Here is a 20,359-nt window from a genome sequence, read left to right as displayed (position 1 = left end):
CATGGTGTGCTTTGCCATATCAGAGGATAATGCTACTCTTGAAATTCTTCTATATTTCAATATGTATATGCTTTAGAGCTGTTAGCTGTTTTTTCATATGGAGAGATCTGATTTTATAAAGTTGCAGTGCATATAGCTTTGTTATTTGCACTTAATGGTTATCATGTGGCTATTTTCTAGCCTTTAGTAAAACAGTATAATCAGCATTGCTCTATAAATACAAATAGTTGATATTTTTTCTTTGGATACATCATGTCTCATAAAAAGTATTCCTAACCTGTACAAAAAAAAAAAAAAAAATATATATATATATATATATATATATATATATATATATATATATATATTTTTTTTTTTTTTTTTTTATTAGAGAGAGCACAAATGATACATTTACACTATATTAAGTCCAATCTCACCTTGGAGCCTTTACCTCCTGGCAAAAGGGTCAGGTTAAATCCAAAATCCCAAAAAATTATTGGCAATGCATTTTTCCTTTAGTGCAACAAACTGGAAGCAAAGGTGCTGCATTTTTGTCATGCCATCATTTTGGGTGCAATTAACATAGCATTCATGTTTGACAGGTTAAAGTACTGCATCTATAATTTTCCAGTTTTATATGCAGACCAATGTATTTTCATTTTACTGGCATATAGTATATACTTGTCATTTTAGAGCTTGTACATATAAAAACACATTGTATTAATTATCCACATATGTTACATGAAATAAAGTTGTGATTAGGTGAAAGTTGTACAGGTATGGGACCTGTTATCCAGAATGCTTGGAATACCTGGTGTTTTCCACATAAGATACCTGGTGTTTTTCTGGGTGTCCATCTCCCCGAACTGCCTTCGCGTGTCTTCCCGTCCGCTATAATGAAAAGTCCCCTGCACTAAAGCACACGCAGCGCTTCATTTTCCTAAGTTGCAGGAAACTTCGGATGACTTTGGAAAATGAGAGACACCAGAGACACTAACATTAAACTTCTTCAATATTGGAAAAATGATAAAAGATGGAAAGCAATTAAAAAAAAAATCTTTATTTGTGGTGAACAATCTGAAAACAACTAAACTAAAAAAAAGTGTTTGGAAGGTGGAAAAACTCAAAGTTTTGCACTTGATGCCAGATTTTCTTTCTTTTTTCTTTTTTTTCTCTTTTTTTTTTTGGAACACTTTGCTTTTCCTCTTCAGGTTTATTTCCTGGGAGAACTATTAATATACCTAGAAAAACAGTTTTGATGAACTACTGATCATAGCATCTGTTGCATGTAGGTTCTTTTATCCACCAATTATTTTTGCAGTTTAATGAAAGTGAGCACATTGGGACCATATCAGAATGCATGGAGAACACGATATAGACTGGTGTTTATTGCAGATGCTGTATATGTAGTCAGCCCTAAGGCTGCCAGCACAACAGATCTGAGTTATAGTTGCTAAATCAAAAACTTGGTCTGTAATAGTTTGTATATTTTAAGTCATTTATAGTCTGTCATTGTATTACCATTCATCCTATTCGTCATAAGTATTTTAATGATGCACAATTGTAGTATTAAAATGTGATAATCTCTTATAAACTGTAAAGACAAGTAAACATGGGGTTAGGTGTTTTTAAGGTAAAAGCAAGTTATATTGTAATGTTTTCAAGATTCATTTTAATATCTGTGTTTTGTTTGTTAAATTTTTAACAAAATCCTTTGTTTTCTAACAGGACAAGATCATCTGTTGCCTGAGCCAGAAGAAATAACTATGATTAGTATACAGCTTGCTGCTAAATTCTTGTTCACCTCAGGATTTCACACAAAGAAAGTTGTCCGTGGTCCAGCCAGTGACTGGTAAAAAAAATAAAAATTAACTAGTATTTCATAGTATTTATATAATTATAACATAAGTATGCTCTTTTCAGACAAATTATTTTAAGCTTATTAAAGAAGTGAATATGTTCGGAGTGTGAGGAATGCAAAATATAATTTTACAAACTACTGTTCGGTTAATTTTCCCAGGGCAAATTGGTGTAAATCGCCTATGAATGCAGCTATCTATTTTTCCAAATGTAGTATATAGTAACAGGAAAAAAACATCTATTCTCTGCGCATGCTGATTAAAGGAACAGTAACATCCAAAATAAGTGTTTTAAAGTAGTAAAAATATAATGTGGTCTTGCTCTGCACTGCTAAAACTGCTATGTTTGCTTCAGAAACACTACTATTGTTTATATCAATAAGATGCTGTGTAGTAATGGGGGCAGCCATTCAAAGGAGAAAAGGCTTTGGTTACAGAGCAGATGGCAGATAAGCTCTGTAAAACATAAGGGTGTTATCTTTTATCCGCTATTTAACCTGTGCCATATAGCCTTTTTTCATTTTCCGCCATTGCTACACAGCAGCTTGTTTATATGAACTATAGTAGAGTTTCTGAAGCAAACAGGCCAGTTTTACCAGTGCAGGGCAACAATTTGTGATATTTTCATTACTTTTAAATACTTTCATTTTTTGGTGTTACTGTTCCTTTAATTGTCAATGTAACAGTACAATTCTAATTATCTTGTTCCTTTTTAGGTATGATGCTCTTTGTATCCTTCTTCGGCATAGTAAGAATGTACGCTTTTGGTTTGCACACGGCGTTCTTTTTGCTTATCCTAACCGATTCTCAGAATATCTGTTGGAATGCCCCAGTGCTGAAGTAAGGGGTGCTTTTGCAAAGCTTATAGTATTTATTGCACATTTTTCTCTACAAGATGGACCCTGTACCTTACCCTTTGCATCACCTGGACCTTCAAGTCAGGTAAAAGTATTTCCACATAAACAAGTTATTGCAAATGTTTTTCCCTTTTATTAAACAGCATTTATCCTGCATGGAACACAAAAACATACCTCCCAACTGTCCTGTTTACTGCTGGACAGTCCTGATTTTGACAGCTCAGCCCGCAGTCCTGGGTTTCTTACTGTAAGGTCCCAAGTTTCTCTTTGATCTCCAGCACTCATGCCAGAAAAAGATTTCTGAAACTTAATTAAAATAAGAGGCTTTTTGGCAGAGAGCCCAGAACACTAAGCAGCTGCACTTCAATACATTTGTAACCATTTAAGATAAGCAAAGAAACAATTGTAACTATTTACTCTTGGGGAATCTGACTCACAGCTTAAATGGCAATTTCAGCTTCATTAGCAAAACTGTTATTACACACAAAACATGGCCCTAAAACTCTCAGAAACAGTCAAACTTTCATAACTTGCCAGATTTTGTAAAATGGACATGGTAACTAGGGGGTGTGGCCATAGTGGGCATGGTCAAAATCATGTTTTTGTCCCTTTTTACATTTTTCAAATGTTGGTAGGTATGCAAAAACGGGCAATTTTTAATATGCACAATATGGATTCATAAACCCTATCTTGCTAATTAGTGCACCATCTGCAAACCGCTAAACTTGACAGTGTCCCTTTAAAGGGTTTTTAACTATCCTCTTGTGTACTGTTTTTTTAGGCTTATGATAACTTGAGTCTGAGTGATCAGCTACTAAGAGCAGTGCTGAATCTTCTGCGCAGAGAAGTATCAGAGCATGGTCGACACTTGCAGCAATACTTTAACCTGTTTGTCATGTATGCCAACCTTGGTAAGGAAGTATTTGCATTCCCTTTGTGCTATTTGTTCTTGGTACAAGCAAATAATACATAGGCTGTGGTCAATTGCCAAAGAATGTTACGGCAGTGTTCTCAAGAAGTTGCAAGTTATTTTTTTTTCTGTACTACTATATTAAGTCTGCTTTTCATATGTAGTTGTAATAACTAGTACTTGGCTTTTGGGAAGGCACTGTAGAAGGATTATTCTGGCAGTATATTATTCAGGTTGAAATCCTCATGCTAAACTGTTGTTCATTTTTCAATGTGGTATGAGGAATGGCACACCATTTTCTCCCAATTAAGTACATTTGCAGGCCATTGCGGTTGGCTGCAGATTTCAAACATTTTGTCCACTGCTCAAAGAGCTACTAATCACTTCAGGGAAAAAATATTTGTTCACTCCACGTGCCAACGGTAACACCAAAAAATGAAAGTCTTTTAAAGTAATGAAACTATAATGTACTCTTCGGCTGCAATGCTAAAACTGGTGTGTTTGCTTGAGAAACGCTGTTTCAGTTTATATTAGGGATGCACCGAATCCACTATTTTGGATTCGGCCGAATCCTTCGTGAAAGATTCGGCCGAATACTGAACCGAATCCGAACCCTAATTTGCATATGCAAATTAGTGGTTGAAAGGGGAAAATATTTTTTACTTCCTTGTTTTGTGACAAAAAGTCACGCGATTTCCCTCCCCGCCCCTAATTTGCATATGCAGATTAGGATTCAGTTCGGCCGGGCAGAAGGATTCGGCCGAATCCGAATCCTGCTGAAAAAGGCCGAATCCCGAACCGAATCCTGGATTCGGTGCATCCCTAGTTTATATAAACAAGCTGCTGTGTAGCCATGGGTGCAGCCATTCAAAGCTGAAAAAGGAAAAAAGCACAGGATTTCTAAAAAAAAACATTTAAACAAATATATGTGATACAGCAATATAATTTACAGTTGCTGAAATACAGTATCTTAAACATATTAATATTCAGTTCTAAATACAGCATTTATTAAGCTATAAAAAGTTGTCATTTTGTGGGACTGCTTGATTTTTCTAAATAAACGCCTGGTAACTGGGGGTGGGCCAGAGGTAGATGGTTGTGAATGTTAAAATGGACTGTGAGAAATGAGCAGATAAGAATCAAGCAAGTAAAATTGCAGTGTATACGTTTTTACAATTTGTATTAGTTCATTTGTTCACATACACATGCAGCTGATGCTGACCAGAAGTGCCACCATTTACACAATTTAAGTGAAACGTGTAGGCCATCCTGTGATTTACTAGAGTGGACAGTTGGTACCTGCATTGCCAAATTGTGCACTAGTTGTCATAAACAGGGTAGGATCTAGGCATAGCCAGCAGAGGTAGCCACCTAGGGTGCAAGTGGGGAGGGGCGCAATTAGCAGAGCGAGAGGAAGCAAGCAAGTTACTAACAAGAGACTAAGTAATTTTACAAGCAAGTGTCTGGCTGGGGCAGATGGCAAACAAGTAGGAGTCACCAGGCCAAGTAGTAATGCATCCATTTTATTTGGTTACAGTTTTAGCTTTTAGGAACATTATCCTTTCTTATAATTAAATGCATTTTCTTTTCAGGCATGCAAGAAAAGACCCAGCTCTTAAAACTCAATGTGCCTGCAACTTTCATGTTAGTAGCAATGGATGAAGGCCCCGGTCCTCCAATTAAATACCAGTATGCTGAATTGGGCAAATTGTACACTGTAGTGTCACAACTAATCCGGTGTTGCGATGTATCATCGCGTTTGCAGTCTTCTATTAATGGTAATATTTCTCTTTTTATTTTTCTTTCATCCAGTTCAGAAATGAATGTGAATTGGCTTATTCAGTGATCATTTCTTTTAAGGTTTACATTTTAAGGGCATATGTTTCCAATGTAACACTGTAAAGGACTTTTTAAAATTGGGTTGGGAGTAACTAAAAAAAAACCTGGAAAAATGGCTTTTTTTTATTTTTTTTTGCTTTCCCTACTGTTACTGTTTTCAAGTAAATTAGTATTTTCACTTATGTGCTTAGATTCTCCTTAAACTTATATAGAGTTGATAAAAAGTTGTCCATTTGAAGTAACCCTAGCATATAAATGTTTTTGATACAAGTGGAATACTTGAAAGCAAGTGTGTGATAAGTAGTTGAATAGTTTTGGGATAAAACTGATTTTCTTAAATTCTGAAACAGTTGCACAATTTTTGTTTCCTTTGGAAAGTAATCCTATTTGTCTGTGCTTCAACTCCAAAATGTCCAATTTTTCATCTTCTATGGCTGGGATTCTTGCTATTTGTAGTACAATAAATACATTGCTGAACAGTTGTTTGTTTTTACCAAATGGAGCATAACTGATTTCATCAACTAATTCTTTATGTGCATACTGATAAATATATCACTAATTAAAATACACCAAAATGTGAAATTGACTCTTATCAGTACTTTAAAAAAAGAACTAAATTTATTTAAAACTGTATACAGGCCCTATATAATACTATCATTCTGCCATGCAGTACTTACATTGAAGTCTTACAGTTCAGTGTAAAAATAAAAATTGGGTAAATAGGCTGTGCTAAATAAAAAAATGTTTCTTATATAATCAGTTAGCCAAAAATGTAATCTAGAAAGGCTGGAGTGAATGGATGTCTAACATAACAGAACACAACTTCCTGCTTTTAAGCTCTCTAACTCTGTCAGCGACTTGAAGGGGGGCCCACATGGGACATAATTGTTTGCTTTTGAATCTGACCTGCATGCTAAACATCAATTGCAACATCAATTGCAAACATTTATGACCCACGTGGCCCCCCTCAAGTCACTATAAATCTCTTGGCTACCGGCACTCTCAATAAAGTAGTTAAATAAGCCTGGGTGCAGAATCATCCATGTATAGCTGAAAGGATCCGCACTCAGGACTTGTATAATATAAAAGTAATTTATAGTTTAGAACTTCAACCTGACGTTTTGGCCCAGCCCTAGGCCTTTCTCAAAGTACCAAAATAGCAGTAATCATGCCTTAAATCTGCATCCTGGCTGGAAAACACCAGCAATTACTGTGTTAAAAACTACATTAATTGGCATTATTATACAAAAAAGTTAAAAACAAAACACTAAACAATGTATAAATACAATTGAATACAGATAAAATAGCTATGAAGTAATGGTATATAGGAAATTAGAGGAGATAAAACTAATTTATTTAAATGTATATCATAAACACACCATATGTCATTATTTAAATGTTAGTTCTTTCACCTCATTCCAGGTAACCCACCACTTTCCAACCCCTATGGAGATCCTAATTTATCTCAGCCTATTATGCCACTCCAGCAGAATGTGGCAGAGCTACTGTTTGTAAAAACCAGTTACGTGAAGAAAATTATTGAGGACTGCAGCAATTCAGAAGAAACCATCAAGCTCCTTCGATTTTGTTGCTGGGAAAACCCACAGTTTTCATCTACTGTTCTGAGTGAACTGCTTTGGCAGGTAACAGATTTTGGTCTTTGTGTATTGTTCAGCTGTGTGCCTATATAGGCAGTCCCTGGTTACGTAAGAGATAGGGTCTATAGGTTTGTTCTTAAAGGGATACTGTCATGGGAAAAAAAAAACTTTTCCAAAATAAATCAGTTAATAGTGCTGCTCCAGCACAATTAGGCACTGAAATCCATTTCTCAAAAGAGCAAACAGGTTTTATTTATATTCAGTTTTGAAATCTGGCATGGGGCTAGACATATTGTCAATTTCCCAGCTGCCACCAAGTCATGTGACTTGTGCTCTGATAAACTTCAATCACTCTTTACTGCTGTACTGCAAGTTGGAGTGATATCACCCCCTCTCTTTTTCCCCCAACAGCCAAATAAAAGAACAATGGGAAGGTAACGAGATAGCAGCTCCCTAACACAAGATAACAGCTGCCTGGTAGATCTAAGAACAACACTCAATAGTAAAAACCCATGTCCCACTGAGACACATTCAGTTACATTGAGAAGGAAAAAAAGCAGCCTGCCAGAAAGCATTTCTCTCCTAAAGTGCAGGCACAAGTCTCATGGCCAGGGGCAGCTTGGAAATTGACAAAATGTCTAGCCCCATGTCAGATTTCAAAACTGAATATAAAAAAATCTGTTTGCTCTTTTGAGAAATGGATTTCAGTGCAGAATTCTGCTGGAGTAGCACTATTTTCTGATGCATTTTGAAAAAAACATGTTTTCCGATGACAGGATCCCTTTACGGTAAGTTGAATTTGTATGTTAGTTGAAACATATACATTTACTTATTAAACGCAACTTGGACAGAAATCTTTCTTAACATAGTATTTATTTTTACCTTTCTGTGCTCCGCAGTAGATAACACATGCCAGAGGGGATTGGGGCAGGCAGGGGCAGATTAATGCATAGGCTATAGCCTAGGGGCCCATAGTGCTGAGGGGCCCCATGGGGCTTTTTCAATTTGTTTTTATTTTGTTAAATGTGTTTTAACTGTGCTGCTGGGGTCCAGTAGGCAGTGGCGTAACTCAGGGGAAGAAGACCCTGCAGCCGCAGGGGGGGGGGGGCGGGAGTAAAGGGGGCCTGGAAAGAAATAATGCTACAAACACTGTGTTCTGTTTTAATGGAATAGCTATTGTTTCTGACCTGAAGTTGCTGGGATCTGGATAAAAGGAACAAGTTGGAAGGGTGGAAATACGCAAGGCATTTATAATACACTGTCTGAGCTCTCCCCGCACAATTAGTTTCTCCCTATCAGCCCAGCCCCCAGGGCCAGCTCGACCAATGTGTCTCCTTAGAGCTTTAGAGAACCCCGCCCTCCGAAAACCAGGCAAGTGTGTGATGTGTGTTCTCCTGTTATCTTTTATTTGTGTATGTGACAGCTAAAGTATATCGGTAGAAGGGTAGCTTGGCAGAGAAACTGAAAGAAAAGGAAGTGTAATGGCGAAAAAATTATTATGAGTACAAAAAATAAAAAAGGGAAGGACAACTCGAAATGCAAAATTTGGGGCATAGGAGGAAAAGGTAGATACTCTGACTGAATTGCCATGAAGGATTTATCATATCATAATGAGTGATTTAGTGATGTGATTCTGTATACAACATACATATTATAAATGGCACTGGTAAAAAATTGACTTTACAGACTGAATGGGATCCCTCCCATGTGTGCAGTGACGGACAGATGCCTTTCGCATCACTGCACAGTGCAAAGTTTTGAGCTGTACTATTTTTTCTACTTGCAGACACAGCACATTAAATGCCGTAACATTTAGAGCACTCAAGGAGTTATAATTGATAGATATTGAGAAAGAGAGATAGGAGAATAAAAATATAAAAAAGTAAAGTGAAGAAATCGTTAACAATTAATGGACAGATCCTCTAATTCCCACTGGAAGCATCTGTCCTGCACAGATTTTTGGCTGACATTGTAGCTATCTATCTGTATAACAGAGCATTCTGTCCCAGTGGCTGCACAGATCCTATCTGATACCCATTGTAAACAGCAGTCCTGCCCTGCTTTATGGTGTAGATTCTTTCTTACAATATATTATTCTGGCTTTAGCAGGGCCTTGTGAAGGGCTGCATTATCTAAGGAGTTAAAAGGAAGCTCATGCATCTGTTTGTTCTTAACTGGAGGTTTGTGGGACTTGCAGCTGACTGCATATTCTATTCAGGTTTACATATTTTGTGCTCTTTTGCTAGGTTTTGGTTGAGCAATTTTGGTTTGCAGTAAGGCTAAAATAGCTGCCATCAGAAATGTTGGCCTGGAACATAGTATTTGTACCTGGATAGAGAACTGGCTAAAAGATAGACTACAAAGAGGTGATAAATGGAACATTTTCTAATTGGACCAGTGTTGTTAGTGGAGAACCTCGGGGCTCTGTACTAGGTCCCTTGCTTTTCAACTTGTTTATTAATTGATAAATGCAAGTTATGCACTTTGGCCAAAATAATACAAATGCAAGTTATACACTAAATGGCAGTGTGTTGGGAGTTTCCCTAAATGAGAAGGATCTTGGGGTTTTTGTAGATAACAAGTTGTCTAATTCTGGGCAGTGTCATTCTGTGGCTACTAAAGCAAATAAAGTTCTGTCTTGCATAAAAAAAGGACATTAACTCAAGGGATGAAAACATAATTATGCCTCTTTATAGGTCCCTCGTGAGGCCTCATCTATGGGGGGCAGTTTTGGACTCCAGTCCTTAAGAGGGATATAAATGGGCTGGAGAGAGTGCAACTAAACTGGTTAGAGGGAGGGAAGACTTAAATTATGTGGGGAGACTGTCGAGGTTGGGGTTGTTTTCTCTGGGAAAAAAGACGCTTGTGAGGGGACATGATTACACTTTACATTAGATGACATTATAGACAAATGGCAGGGGACCTTTTTACCCATAAAGAGAATCACCGTGCCAACCCTTCAGACTAGAAGAAAAGAAATTTCATTTGAAGCAATGTAGGTGGTTCTTTACAGTGAGGTTGTGGAATGCACTGCCAGGTGATGTTGTGATGGCTGATTCAGTTAATGCCTTTAAAAATGGCTTGGGTGATTTTTTGGACATACATAATATCAAAGGCAATTGTGGTACTAAACTCTATAGTGGGTATAGGTATGGGTATATATAATTTATGTGAAAGTAGGGAGGGGTGTGTGTATGGATGCTTGGTTTCATTTGGAGGGGTTGGAACTTGAAGGACTGTCAGGGGGCCCTGTGGAAAATGTAGCCTAGGGGCCACATGTAGTATTAATCCGCCACTGGGGGCAGGTGTTTTATTAAAGCTAAATGCGTAATATCCCTCGTTTGTAAGTGTGAGTTGTATGTAAGGCTGTATGTAACTCGAGGAATCCCTGTATGTGTATTTATAATGCAGTACATTTTTCTTGAAAATGTATATGCTCCAGTGAGTTTCATGGCACCATTGTGCCTGGATCCTCCTTTCACTTCTATATGAATTTTATCTAACCCGTGAATAAGTTGTTCAGTGAACAATGAGCAGATTTATCAATGGTCGAAGTGAAAATTTGAATTTTCGAGTTTTTTTTTTTTATGGCCAAAACTGTCATTTGACTAGGGAATTGTTGAAATTTGATTTGAGGGTTTTTTTTAAAATTACATTTTTGAAATTTATTATACACTATACTCCAATGGAGTAATTTGGAGTTGTTTGCAGTCTTCCCAACATTGCTTTAATAAAAAATAGAAATTGGATTTTATGTTTAATTTGAAAAGGACTTTTATTATACAGCTTTTTCTGTCTGGGTGACAGGTCCACATTAAGAACAAACCTACAGGCCCTATCTCGTACGTACCCGGGCACTGCCTGTATTTACATTTATTATTTACTGATGTCCATCAGTTGGGCACTTTGTTCTTTCTAGTTTAAAACATTTGATTTTCACATAAACAAGAAAAATCAGTATGACCGCATATATCAAGCAGACTTCGAGAATGTACACTTTGTTCTTATTTCTGCTCCATATTATACTTGGAGCCACTGAGTGATCGTTTGATGGCTTTAATAGAATATACATCATGTATTGGTTAATTTTGGGCACATGTAATTTTTTTTTTTTTCTCTTTGGTTTTTGTCGATCATGATTTTGTTGTGCAACCCAGTATTGGTTTATTTATTTTATTTTTTGCATTTTTTTTAATCGTGTATGGATTATATTTTGGTGGTTCAAAATGGATGTCCACCCAAAATAATTAGTTTTTTGCATAAAAAAGCAACTTTTCTATTATGCATGGATGTTCAATTATTTTAAGCTGAACCACCCGCTTAATTGACGTTAGAGGTGTCGTTCTTAGGGGAATACTATCCCACCAATCATTAAGTAAAGGAACGTGATTCTAGCTGCAGTTCACAAATAAATGGTTCTTTGCGCTGCAGTGGACGATACTTATACCCAATCCGAATACAAAGTGGATGCTCGTTTTTCTGTCCCAAATCCACCCAACTTGTGGGTTTCAGACTGACCCACACATCACTACTAGGTCTAATTACAGAGCATGCAAGGAGTGTAAATTGCAGTTTTGGCTGGAAAAGAGCAATTACAAGATATGCCCAAAATGGCTTTTAGAAACTATTGCATGTCTAAATAAAGTTAAAATCAAACCTGTATTGAAAGTTGCATTTAATTGGATTGCTTCATTATGCAAAAAAAAGATTTGTATTTGTTGGGTGGCAGTCACCTTTAATATATTGTCTTTTGTGTGTAAAGCATAAGGGATAAATGTTGGTCACTTGTAAAAACTTCATTATAGATAAACTGAACCAGATTTAATTTTGTCTTGTACTGAATAAAAAAGCATCAAGCATTTGAGGTGAATTTTGAAATTTTTTTAATGGGAATACAATCTAAGGCCATGATTTGTCTGGAATGTCCTATATTTTATATTCTGGTTTGTGTTCACTCAGGCTTACAAAAGATGCATTGCTTAAAATGCATTTGAAGGTGTATTAACTCAGTACATTATTGATTTCTATCTACAGGTGGCATATTCATACACATATGAACTTAGGCCCTACTTGGATCTCTTGCTACAGATTTTATTGATTGAGGACTCTTGGCAAACCCATAGGTTAGTACTGAACCATTTTATGCTGCTGTTCACATGATACAAGTGTACAGTTGGGCATGGAAGATACTAGATACTTCTAGCCATACAAACCAACATCTTTATAAAATATAAAAAAATCAAGGCCTTCTAAGACAAAATCCTCTTGTATAACCTTGTTTCTATACAGCACCCAAGAGGAAATATGGATTTAATTGCTTACAACATGCTATAGAAAAGCCATCAATACTCCTACACCAGTTTAGCATTTTATATATTTATAGCGCAAATTGATATGTCAGTTTTTTTAATATAGTTAATATTCTTGCCATTTATACTACTACTTTATATTACATGTACTACTACTACTTTATAATACATATGTTCTTTCTATCACTTTAGGATTCACAACGCACTTAAAGGAATACCGGATGACAGAGATGGCCTGTTTGATACCATCCAGCGCTCCAAGAACCACTATCAGAAAAGAGCTTATCAATGTATAAAGTGTATGGTAGCACTCTTTAGCAACTGTTCTGTTGCTTACCAAATACTGCAGGTAACCTTTTTTAGGATTATTTAATAATGAAGCAACCTAAAATGTTTATGTAGCTATATGGCATAATTTTGAGTTTTTCTCTTTGGCTTTTTTATATATGTTTATTTTTTATTCACAGAGTAATGGTGATTTGAAAAGGAAATGGACCTGGGCAGTAGAGTGGTTAGGGGATGAATTGGAACGAAGGCCATATACAGGCAATCCTCAGTACACTTACAACAATTGGTCTCCGCCTGTTCAAAGCAATGAAACCTCAAATGGCTACTTTTTAGAGAGATCACACAGTGCCAGAATGACTCTTGCAAAAGCTTGTGAGCTCTGCCCAGAAGAGGTAAAGGATTTTATCAGTTGAATAGAGATCCCCTAGGCTGCATTTTACTGTTGTTGCACATGGACATATTTATTATATATACTATAAAGTGCCTTACAAAAGTATATAGAAACTTGATCAATTTTCTAATTTACCTAAATGACAAATCATACCTTGACGTTTTCTGTATATAACCAGCTTTGCACATTGTCCAGGGGTGATTTTCACCTTTCTTGCCAGTCACAATACTGTAGTACATTGGCACAGTCTAATAAACAAACACTGAGGAGTTGAAGTGTCAACCTTGAGTGAAGTGTAAATCTGGTACATACCTCATAAGATGAAAAACTGCTAAAATATAGTCTTTAAGAATGCTGCATTAAAAATGTTTTTTTTATGCATTTAAGTATAAATACAAGGACAATTTATCCTTTTTTAAATAAAGGGTTTATATTTACAGCAAAACATGCTTGTTTATTGAGAGACATGATAAATCGGTATACATCAAAGTAGTAGACGGCAATGTTTAGGTGACAATGATTGTATCCACATATATGCCAGAAAACCTTTGGGTGAAAGCATGTTAGGAAGTGGTTGTTTATGTATGCCTTAGCCCAAAATTTAACTGCTGTACCTCAACATAGGGGCTGGTCATAACCTGCATCTGTTGTGTAAGTGTGAAAAATTTCAGTGTAGAATTTGTTGTTCAGTAAGTTAAGCAGACAGGTCTAAGATCTGAATATTTACACATGGCGCAATGTATAGTGACAAAAATATGTATGTGTATCTTATACGTTTTAAGAAATGACAAACACCAGCATTCCCTTGTACCCATGAATAACATAAAATGCTTTGGTTCTCAAGAGAATATATTAGTGTCTCATTCAAAATGTTTATTCTACACCTGATATGACAAAGGCACTTATGATTTCGTTAAAAAAAACAAGCTACCCAAACTTTTATTTATATACGCAAGTGTCCAAACTTTTATTCATATACGCAATGTCTGTTTAATTGCCGGGGAATTCCCTACAGCTTCAGTTGAACTGAAAAAGTCACTTGGATGAGTGGTGAAACGTTTTCAAGAAAAATTCTAAGGGGGGGGCAGATTTATCAAAGTGTGAGATTAGAACTCACCACAGAAAAGTTCCCTTTCTGTTCATTCCTATGGGATTTTTAGAATCGTATTTATCAATAGAGTTCACCACTTGATAAATATGCTTTTAAAAATTCCATAGTAATGAATAGAAAGTGTTTTTCAGTGTTGATGTCTAATCTCACACTTTGATAAATCTGCCCCTAAATGTTCAGTTGCCTTTGACTTAGGGTGTTCATGTCTTTAGTGTATTATATACATATAAGTGATTACTATTCTTCATACTGTTATTTGTAGTGCTGTTGCTGTGCCTTCTGTATGGCCCTACTAATGCTACTAATTTTCTACTAATGATATTTATGGATTTTTGCTTTTGTCTTATTAAAAAAAGCTATAATTACATATATAAAGCAAATGTTTTATAAGTATTTTATTACTACTGCTAATTGCAATAGCTACAGTTGACTACAAAGAACAAATTCAAAAAAAGAGTCTCAGACTAGAATAGACATAATAGGGGGGCCAGTTATCATTTGGCCTGATGCACTTTTTGGTAAACAAAGATATTTTTTAAGTTGTAAAGACCAGTTTTGAAAAACAATGTTGTGACTCATTTCCTGAGACATGGCCGGATTTGTTCGGGCAGAGGAATTATTATAATTATTCTGAATTGTTAAGTGCTTATGACCAAATTCAACTCTTGCAAACTTTATAGGAGGCAGATGAACAAGATGCCCCCGAGGAACATGAATCCTCTCCCCCGGAAGATGCCCCATTATATCCCCATTCTCCTGGCTCCCAGTATCAGCAGGTATAAAATGTACTTTGTATTCATATTCAAGGGTGATGAGACAAATGTTATGTAACATTCAAATCTTATATAAATAGAATGTAGAATATAACTTGGGAGTATTAATAAATTACTTAATCTATGTGCCTTTATTAGCACATTCATTGGATCTATGTAAACAGGTGAGCTATATTAGAGATTAGCATATATGTTAAAATTGTGGTGTTCATTTCAGTATTAAATATGGGTAGTTGCTTTAAAAAAGGCCAACAACTCATTCATGTGACAACTTTTGGTAATATTTATAAACAGTTAAGCCTGTTTTCTTTCTATTACTAAATCAGATTATGAACATGGTATTGCAGCACACTATGAGGGGTTTGCTGCTACTTAGCGCTACCATGTTTACACTGTTTTCAGCCAGCACCTGAGGGAGGGTTCAATGTTTTAATGGCAGATGTGACATCTAACATTATTCCCCATACAGTATACACGACAGGAATATCTAAGGGCTTTAAAATGCATGGTAAATGTTTAGCTTTTTGGTTTTGAAGTGTAGCTTTATGCATGTCTTTTTCAACTGTTTGCTTTGCATGCATTACCTTACATCAATGTTGTTTACTTATTCAGTTTAACTTTAACATCAGCATTAAAAACATCAGAGTTTCAGCACCGATTAGCCTATAAACGTGTAATAAACCGCAAATCCAAACTTAACAGTTTGCTGCTGATACATATCCAGGAACTCATGGAGTACTGTAAAACAATACCTATTTACCCTAGATGCAATTGAAGAATGATACCTGATTCTAGCAATAATTTTGCCTCCCATTTGGTGTTTTATCATGCCTAGTGTGATATAATGCATAATTATCACTGTTAAAAAAAGGATTGCAGTATCTATGGCTCCCGCTGTGCCCTTTTTTCTTTTTGTCATGAGATCATTCAGTTCAGCTTATGTAGAAAAGGTGTGTAAACACTGTCTGAACTTCCAAAAGTAAAATATAAAGTTTTCTTGCTTTTTTCCTATTATTTCTCAAATGAACTAGTTGAGGAAGGGGCTGAGTTCACTCTGTGAATCTATTTAGAGTATTGCTGCTTGTAGGTAGTATTTCCCCATAGTAACATTGCATTCTTTCAATCTAAGAAATCATGTATGTGTGAGTAACAAAAAAACATACATCACGAAGATCAGATAGTGTTTATCCATCTATTGTGTTTCATCCCAGTTAAATGAGTATATGAAGGTGGGTATATCTCGCCATTAAAGGCACAAGGTACCCCTATGTTCAGTCCTACAAGGTTAATGTTCTAAAGAAATAAGGAAAAACAATGCATTTCAAATCAGATTAAAAATAAAACAGGATAAAAACATTTGACTTGATTCAATTTAGATCAGTAGACAAGCTTTTTGCACTTAAAGGAACCGTTCCATGTAAAAATTAAAAACAGGATAAATAGGCTGTGCAAAATAAAAAATGTTTGTAATATAGTAATGTAATGTATAAAGGCTCGGGTGACTGGATGTGTAACATAACAGAACACAACGTCCTGCTTTTCAACTCTCTAACTCTGAGTTAGTCAGCGGCTTAAAGGGGGACCACATGGGACATAAATGTTCAGTGAGTTTGCAATTGAGCAGCATTCAGGTCCGATTCAAAAGCAAACCGGTATGACCCATGTGCCCCCCCCCACAAGTCTCTGATTGGTTACTGCCTGGTAACCTGTCGGTGGAAACCAAGAGAGCTGCAAAAGAGGAAGTAGTGTTCTGTTAGACATCCAGTCACTCCAGCCTTTATACCTTACATTTTTGCTTAACTAACTATATTAGAAACATTTTTTATTTTACACATCCTATCTATGTACCCAGTTTTTATTTTTATACTGAAAAATTCCTTTAACAATGAAACCACCTTCAGGGGCCTTAGCTGTGTTTGGTAAAGGGAAAATTCTAAGCTTTTTTGATATATAATAATTTAACAAGTTCAATGTTTTTAAATTACTTGTAAATGAAATTGAAAGGATTTGAAAGCCTTGTTTCTATTTATTTTTGTACTGCTTGTTCTGACTTCTCCACCCACATCTGTTAGGTAGCTTCTGCTTCCTTATTTTAGGAGTCAGAAAAGTGTAGAGAATGTAAACAGCCATATACAGCTCAATAGTAATTACATTTACAAATAATTTGAGTTATTGCAAATGTGTGATTATAATGTATATTAGAAAGTTGCTTAGAATAAAACATAATCCAATAGTGTTTTGGGCTGGAGCTCGCCACTAAATAAAAACCAGATCCAGTACAGAACCCTGTGGCAGACAGAATGAAGTATTGTACTATTTTTGTTCATGATCCTTCCCCTCACTTTATTTTTAATCCATTGTGAACAGCACCACTAAAACCAACAATCAGCAATGTATTAAGATCCTAAGCAGATCACACCTATTGCAGTGCCAGTCTTTAATTGTATAATGTAAAGTTATAATGTAATTCTCCAAACAGCCGACTTGTTTGGTCTTCAGTGCGGTTTTGAATATAAGTAAAAACCATGTTAAATCATTCTTAATCAGTGTGCTTACTCTGTTCTCAAATGTTTGTCTACACAATCTACACAAACCACATACGTGATCAAAGAAAAAAGTTGAGAAACAAAAATATCAAAACATCCAAACCACCCCATAGGGAATGTTCAGCAAGTTTTATATATATATATATATATATATATATATATATATATATATATATATATATATATATATATATATATATATATATATATATATATATATTCTCTCACTCTCTTTCTCTCTTAATTTCAAATTCCTTTTTTATGAAGATAAACCACAAATTAACAGCAAAATGCAATCTGTGTCATTGATTGTATCTCAGTATCTTGTTTTCATTTTTTTTCAGAATAACCAGTTGCATGGACAACCATATACAGGCCCAGCAGCACATCATATGAACAATCCTCAGAGGACTGGCCAACGAGCACAAGAAGACCTTGAAGGCAGTGAAGAAGTTCCCCTGATTCAAACAAAAGATTAGAATATTATACATAATCATTTTACTTTACTCTACCAAGACTGTGCACCCAGGCCTTACAGTCCAACCTTTCTTTTGTGTCTGGCTAATATTAAAACTAGAAAAAGGAAAAAAAAACTATTCCTAATTAACTTGGAGTGGAGAGTCTATTCACTGTCTTATCTGCAGAAACTTGCTGTTGATATATAACCCGCCTGCAGTGGAAAGTGTATAGTGTTTTGTAATAAACAGCCTGATGCTAATGTGTAAATGGCAAAGGTGTACATAGTATATTAATGTTTGACTGTTAATTCCTAAGCAAATTCCCCCTTTTAATTTTTTTTTTTTATTACTATTATTTTGGGACTTGACGATATTCACAGATTTTCAAAAAGAAGAAAATAGCAAAATCAAGAAAAGTCAGAAAACTTGTTTCAGCTCATCGCAAGTTTTTCTGCCAAGTGGCAGCTGGATTGAAAAAGAGAAACAGACACTTTCCACTTCAACCACAGAAATAGTTTATCTTTACCACGGAGTAGTTTTCATTTAGAGCTACTCAAAGGCTGATTTTTTTTTTTTTTGGTTGACGTGGGCAAGTGGTGATGTTACACATTGTTTCTAGACTTCCTTTCATTGCCTTCTTCATAACTGACATTAGGTTTTACATCTTGAAATTCTTGTTATGCTGTAACATATAGCATGGCTTCACACCAAGTTAGTGTAGCCAGACATAGGGGATTAGGGAGGGTTGGTGAGGATGATATGCCATGTTGTTTGACCAACAGTTGCACTGTTTAGTTTGTTCCCCACCCCTGTTGTTGTGATTTGTTTGGGTTTTTTTCCCCCCTTTGGCTTTTTCCTTTTGTTATACCTTGGCTTTGAAATGGGAGAGTGAAAAACTTTGAGTTGCACAGTTGCCCATTCCTAATATTTTAAAGAATCACTTGAGGGCTGGATACACATTGGTTTCACAAATTTAATAGGAGGTGAAAAATGATATAGCAAAACAAATATGCAAACATAAGCTATGCCAGGATCCCTTGTGCATAGTACAGAAGGTATTTAATGCGCTTGTTTTGTTTTTGTAAAGACTATTACAAAACATGTCCAGTACTTTTTCATTCTTCTTGAAATGGAGGCCTAGGACATATTTTACTTGTGAATGCCACTGCCTGGGTAAAATCAGATCCATAAAACAATTCTACTCAAAATTAGAGTTGTCTTGTAGCCCTTGCTCCATTCTGTAAGAAATATTTAACATAAGGAAGGGTCTGCATATAATAGAAACTACTGGTTAGTCCACTGCAGTTTTGAGGCATCGTGATTCCAGGATTAAAAAAAAAGTTTTACAAATTTCAGCATCAGTAAATACTGTATTTAAAAGAGAATTGGTAACTTGAATGTGTGGGTTTTTTGTTTTTTTTTTTGAAACCTGTCTAAAAACCAAATACCCCTGCAAAACAGCCCACCCTATAATATTTAAATATTTTGCTGTTTTATTTTATAGAAATTATTTTGCTGAATTCACAAATAGAATTTGATTTAAGAAGAAAATACTGTGCTTTTGTGGTTATTGTTTCTATTCAGGTGCATCTAGAATGCTATGATATATATATACTAATAAGTACTCGGCTCAGGCCAACGCCATGATTAGTGTTCCTTATGCCTGCATGTACATTAGTGTAAATAAAGTAGTGTTTATTCTTAACAGTAATTAAGCAAGGTGGGGTGGCACTACTAAGAGGGACTTCTATTTTTTTTTGATGTGTACATTTTTATGTTAAACAAAAATATATAAATTATATGTTTTCCCATTCTAACATATGAAGGGTATATTAAAGGGGCTGCTCATCTTCAAACACTTTCAGTTCAGTTGGTTTCAGATTGCTCACCAGAAATAAAGATTTTTTTACAATTACTTTCTATTTGTGACATCTTTTCTAATATTGAAGTGTAACATTTCATATTTCTAAAGCAGCTCTGGGGTCACTGACTCTTTAACGGTTCTAAATCTATACATTTAGTTGATACATTTGTTATCTTCAACCCTGCTGAGCAGAATCCCTGAGTTTAATTAAAGGAATTGTTCATTGTAAAAATAAACACTGGGTAATAGAGAGACTGTGCAAAATAAAACATGTTTTAAATATAATTAGCCAAAAATGTAATGTATAATGGCTGGAGTGACTGGTTGTCTAACATAATAGCCAGAACACTACTCCCTGCTTTGCAGCTCTCTTGGTTTCCAATGATTGGTTGCTAGGTAGTAACTAATCAGCGACTTGAGGGGAACTGTTGTGTTTGAATCTGAGCTGAATGCTGAGGATCAAATGCAAACTCACTGAACAGTTATGTTCCATGTGGCCCCCCTTAAGGTCGCAGACTAACTCAGAGTTAAAGAGCTGAAAAGCAGGAAGTTGTGTTATGTTAGATATCCAGTCACT

At 35.6% G+C, this 20,359-nt stretch overlaps 1 protein-coding gene across 4 annotated transcripts in view; it reads left to right on the top strand.

Moving 5' to 3' along the window:
- Positions 1-19,469, top strand: part of usp9x.S (ubiquitin specific peptidase 9 X-linked S homeolog) — a 132,180-nt gene extending 112,711 nt beyond the window's left edge. For 3 of the 4 annotated variants that reach the window (XM_018249221.2, XM_018249219.2, XM_018249220.2), the window contains exons 36-45: positions 1,708-1,831; positions 2,555-2,780; positions 3,477-3,606; positions 5,198-5,383; positions 6,867-7,087; positions 12,077-12,165; positions 12,544-12,700; positions 12,819-13,031; positions 14,822-14,917; positions 17,805-19,469. In XM_018249221.2, coding sequence (XP_018104710.1) covers positions 1,708-1,831; positions 2,555-2,780; positions 3,477-3,606; positions 5,198-5,383; positions 6,867-7,087; positions 12,077-12,165; positions 12,544-12,700; positions 12,819-13,031; positions 14,822-14,917; positions 17,805-17,939 — 1,577 coding nt within the window. In that variant the 3' untranslated portion in view covers positions 17,940-19,469. The remainder of the gene's footprint in view (positions 1-1,707; positions 1,832-2,554; positions 2,781-3,476; positions 3,607-5,197; positions 5,384-6,866; positions 7,088-12,076; positions 12,166-12,543; positions 12,701-12,818; positions 13,032-14,821; positions 14,918-17,804) is intronic. The other variant, XM_041583748.1, reaches the window with a different exon arrangement.
- Positions 19,470-20,359: the final 890 nt, after the last annotated feature.

This window comes from Xenopus laevis, chromosome 2S (genome assembly GCF_017654675.1).
Source record: "Xenopus laevis strain J_2021 chromosome 2S, Xenopus_laevis_v10.1, whole genome shotgun sequence".
NCBI classification, from domain to species: Eukaryota; Metazoa; Chordata; class Amphibia; order Anura; family Pipidae; genus Xenopus; species Xenopus laevis.
This window is presented reverse-complemented; position numbering and strand designations above follow the sequence as displayed.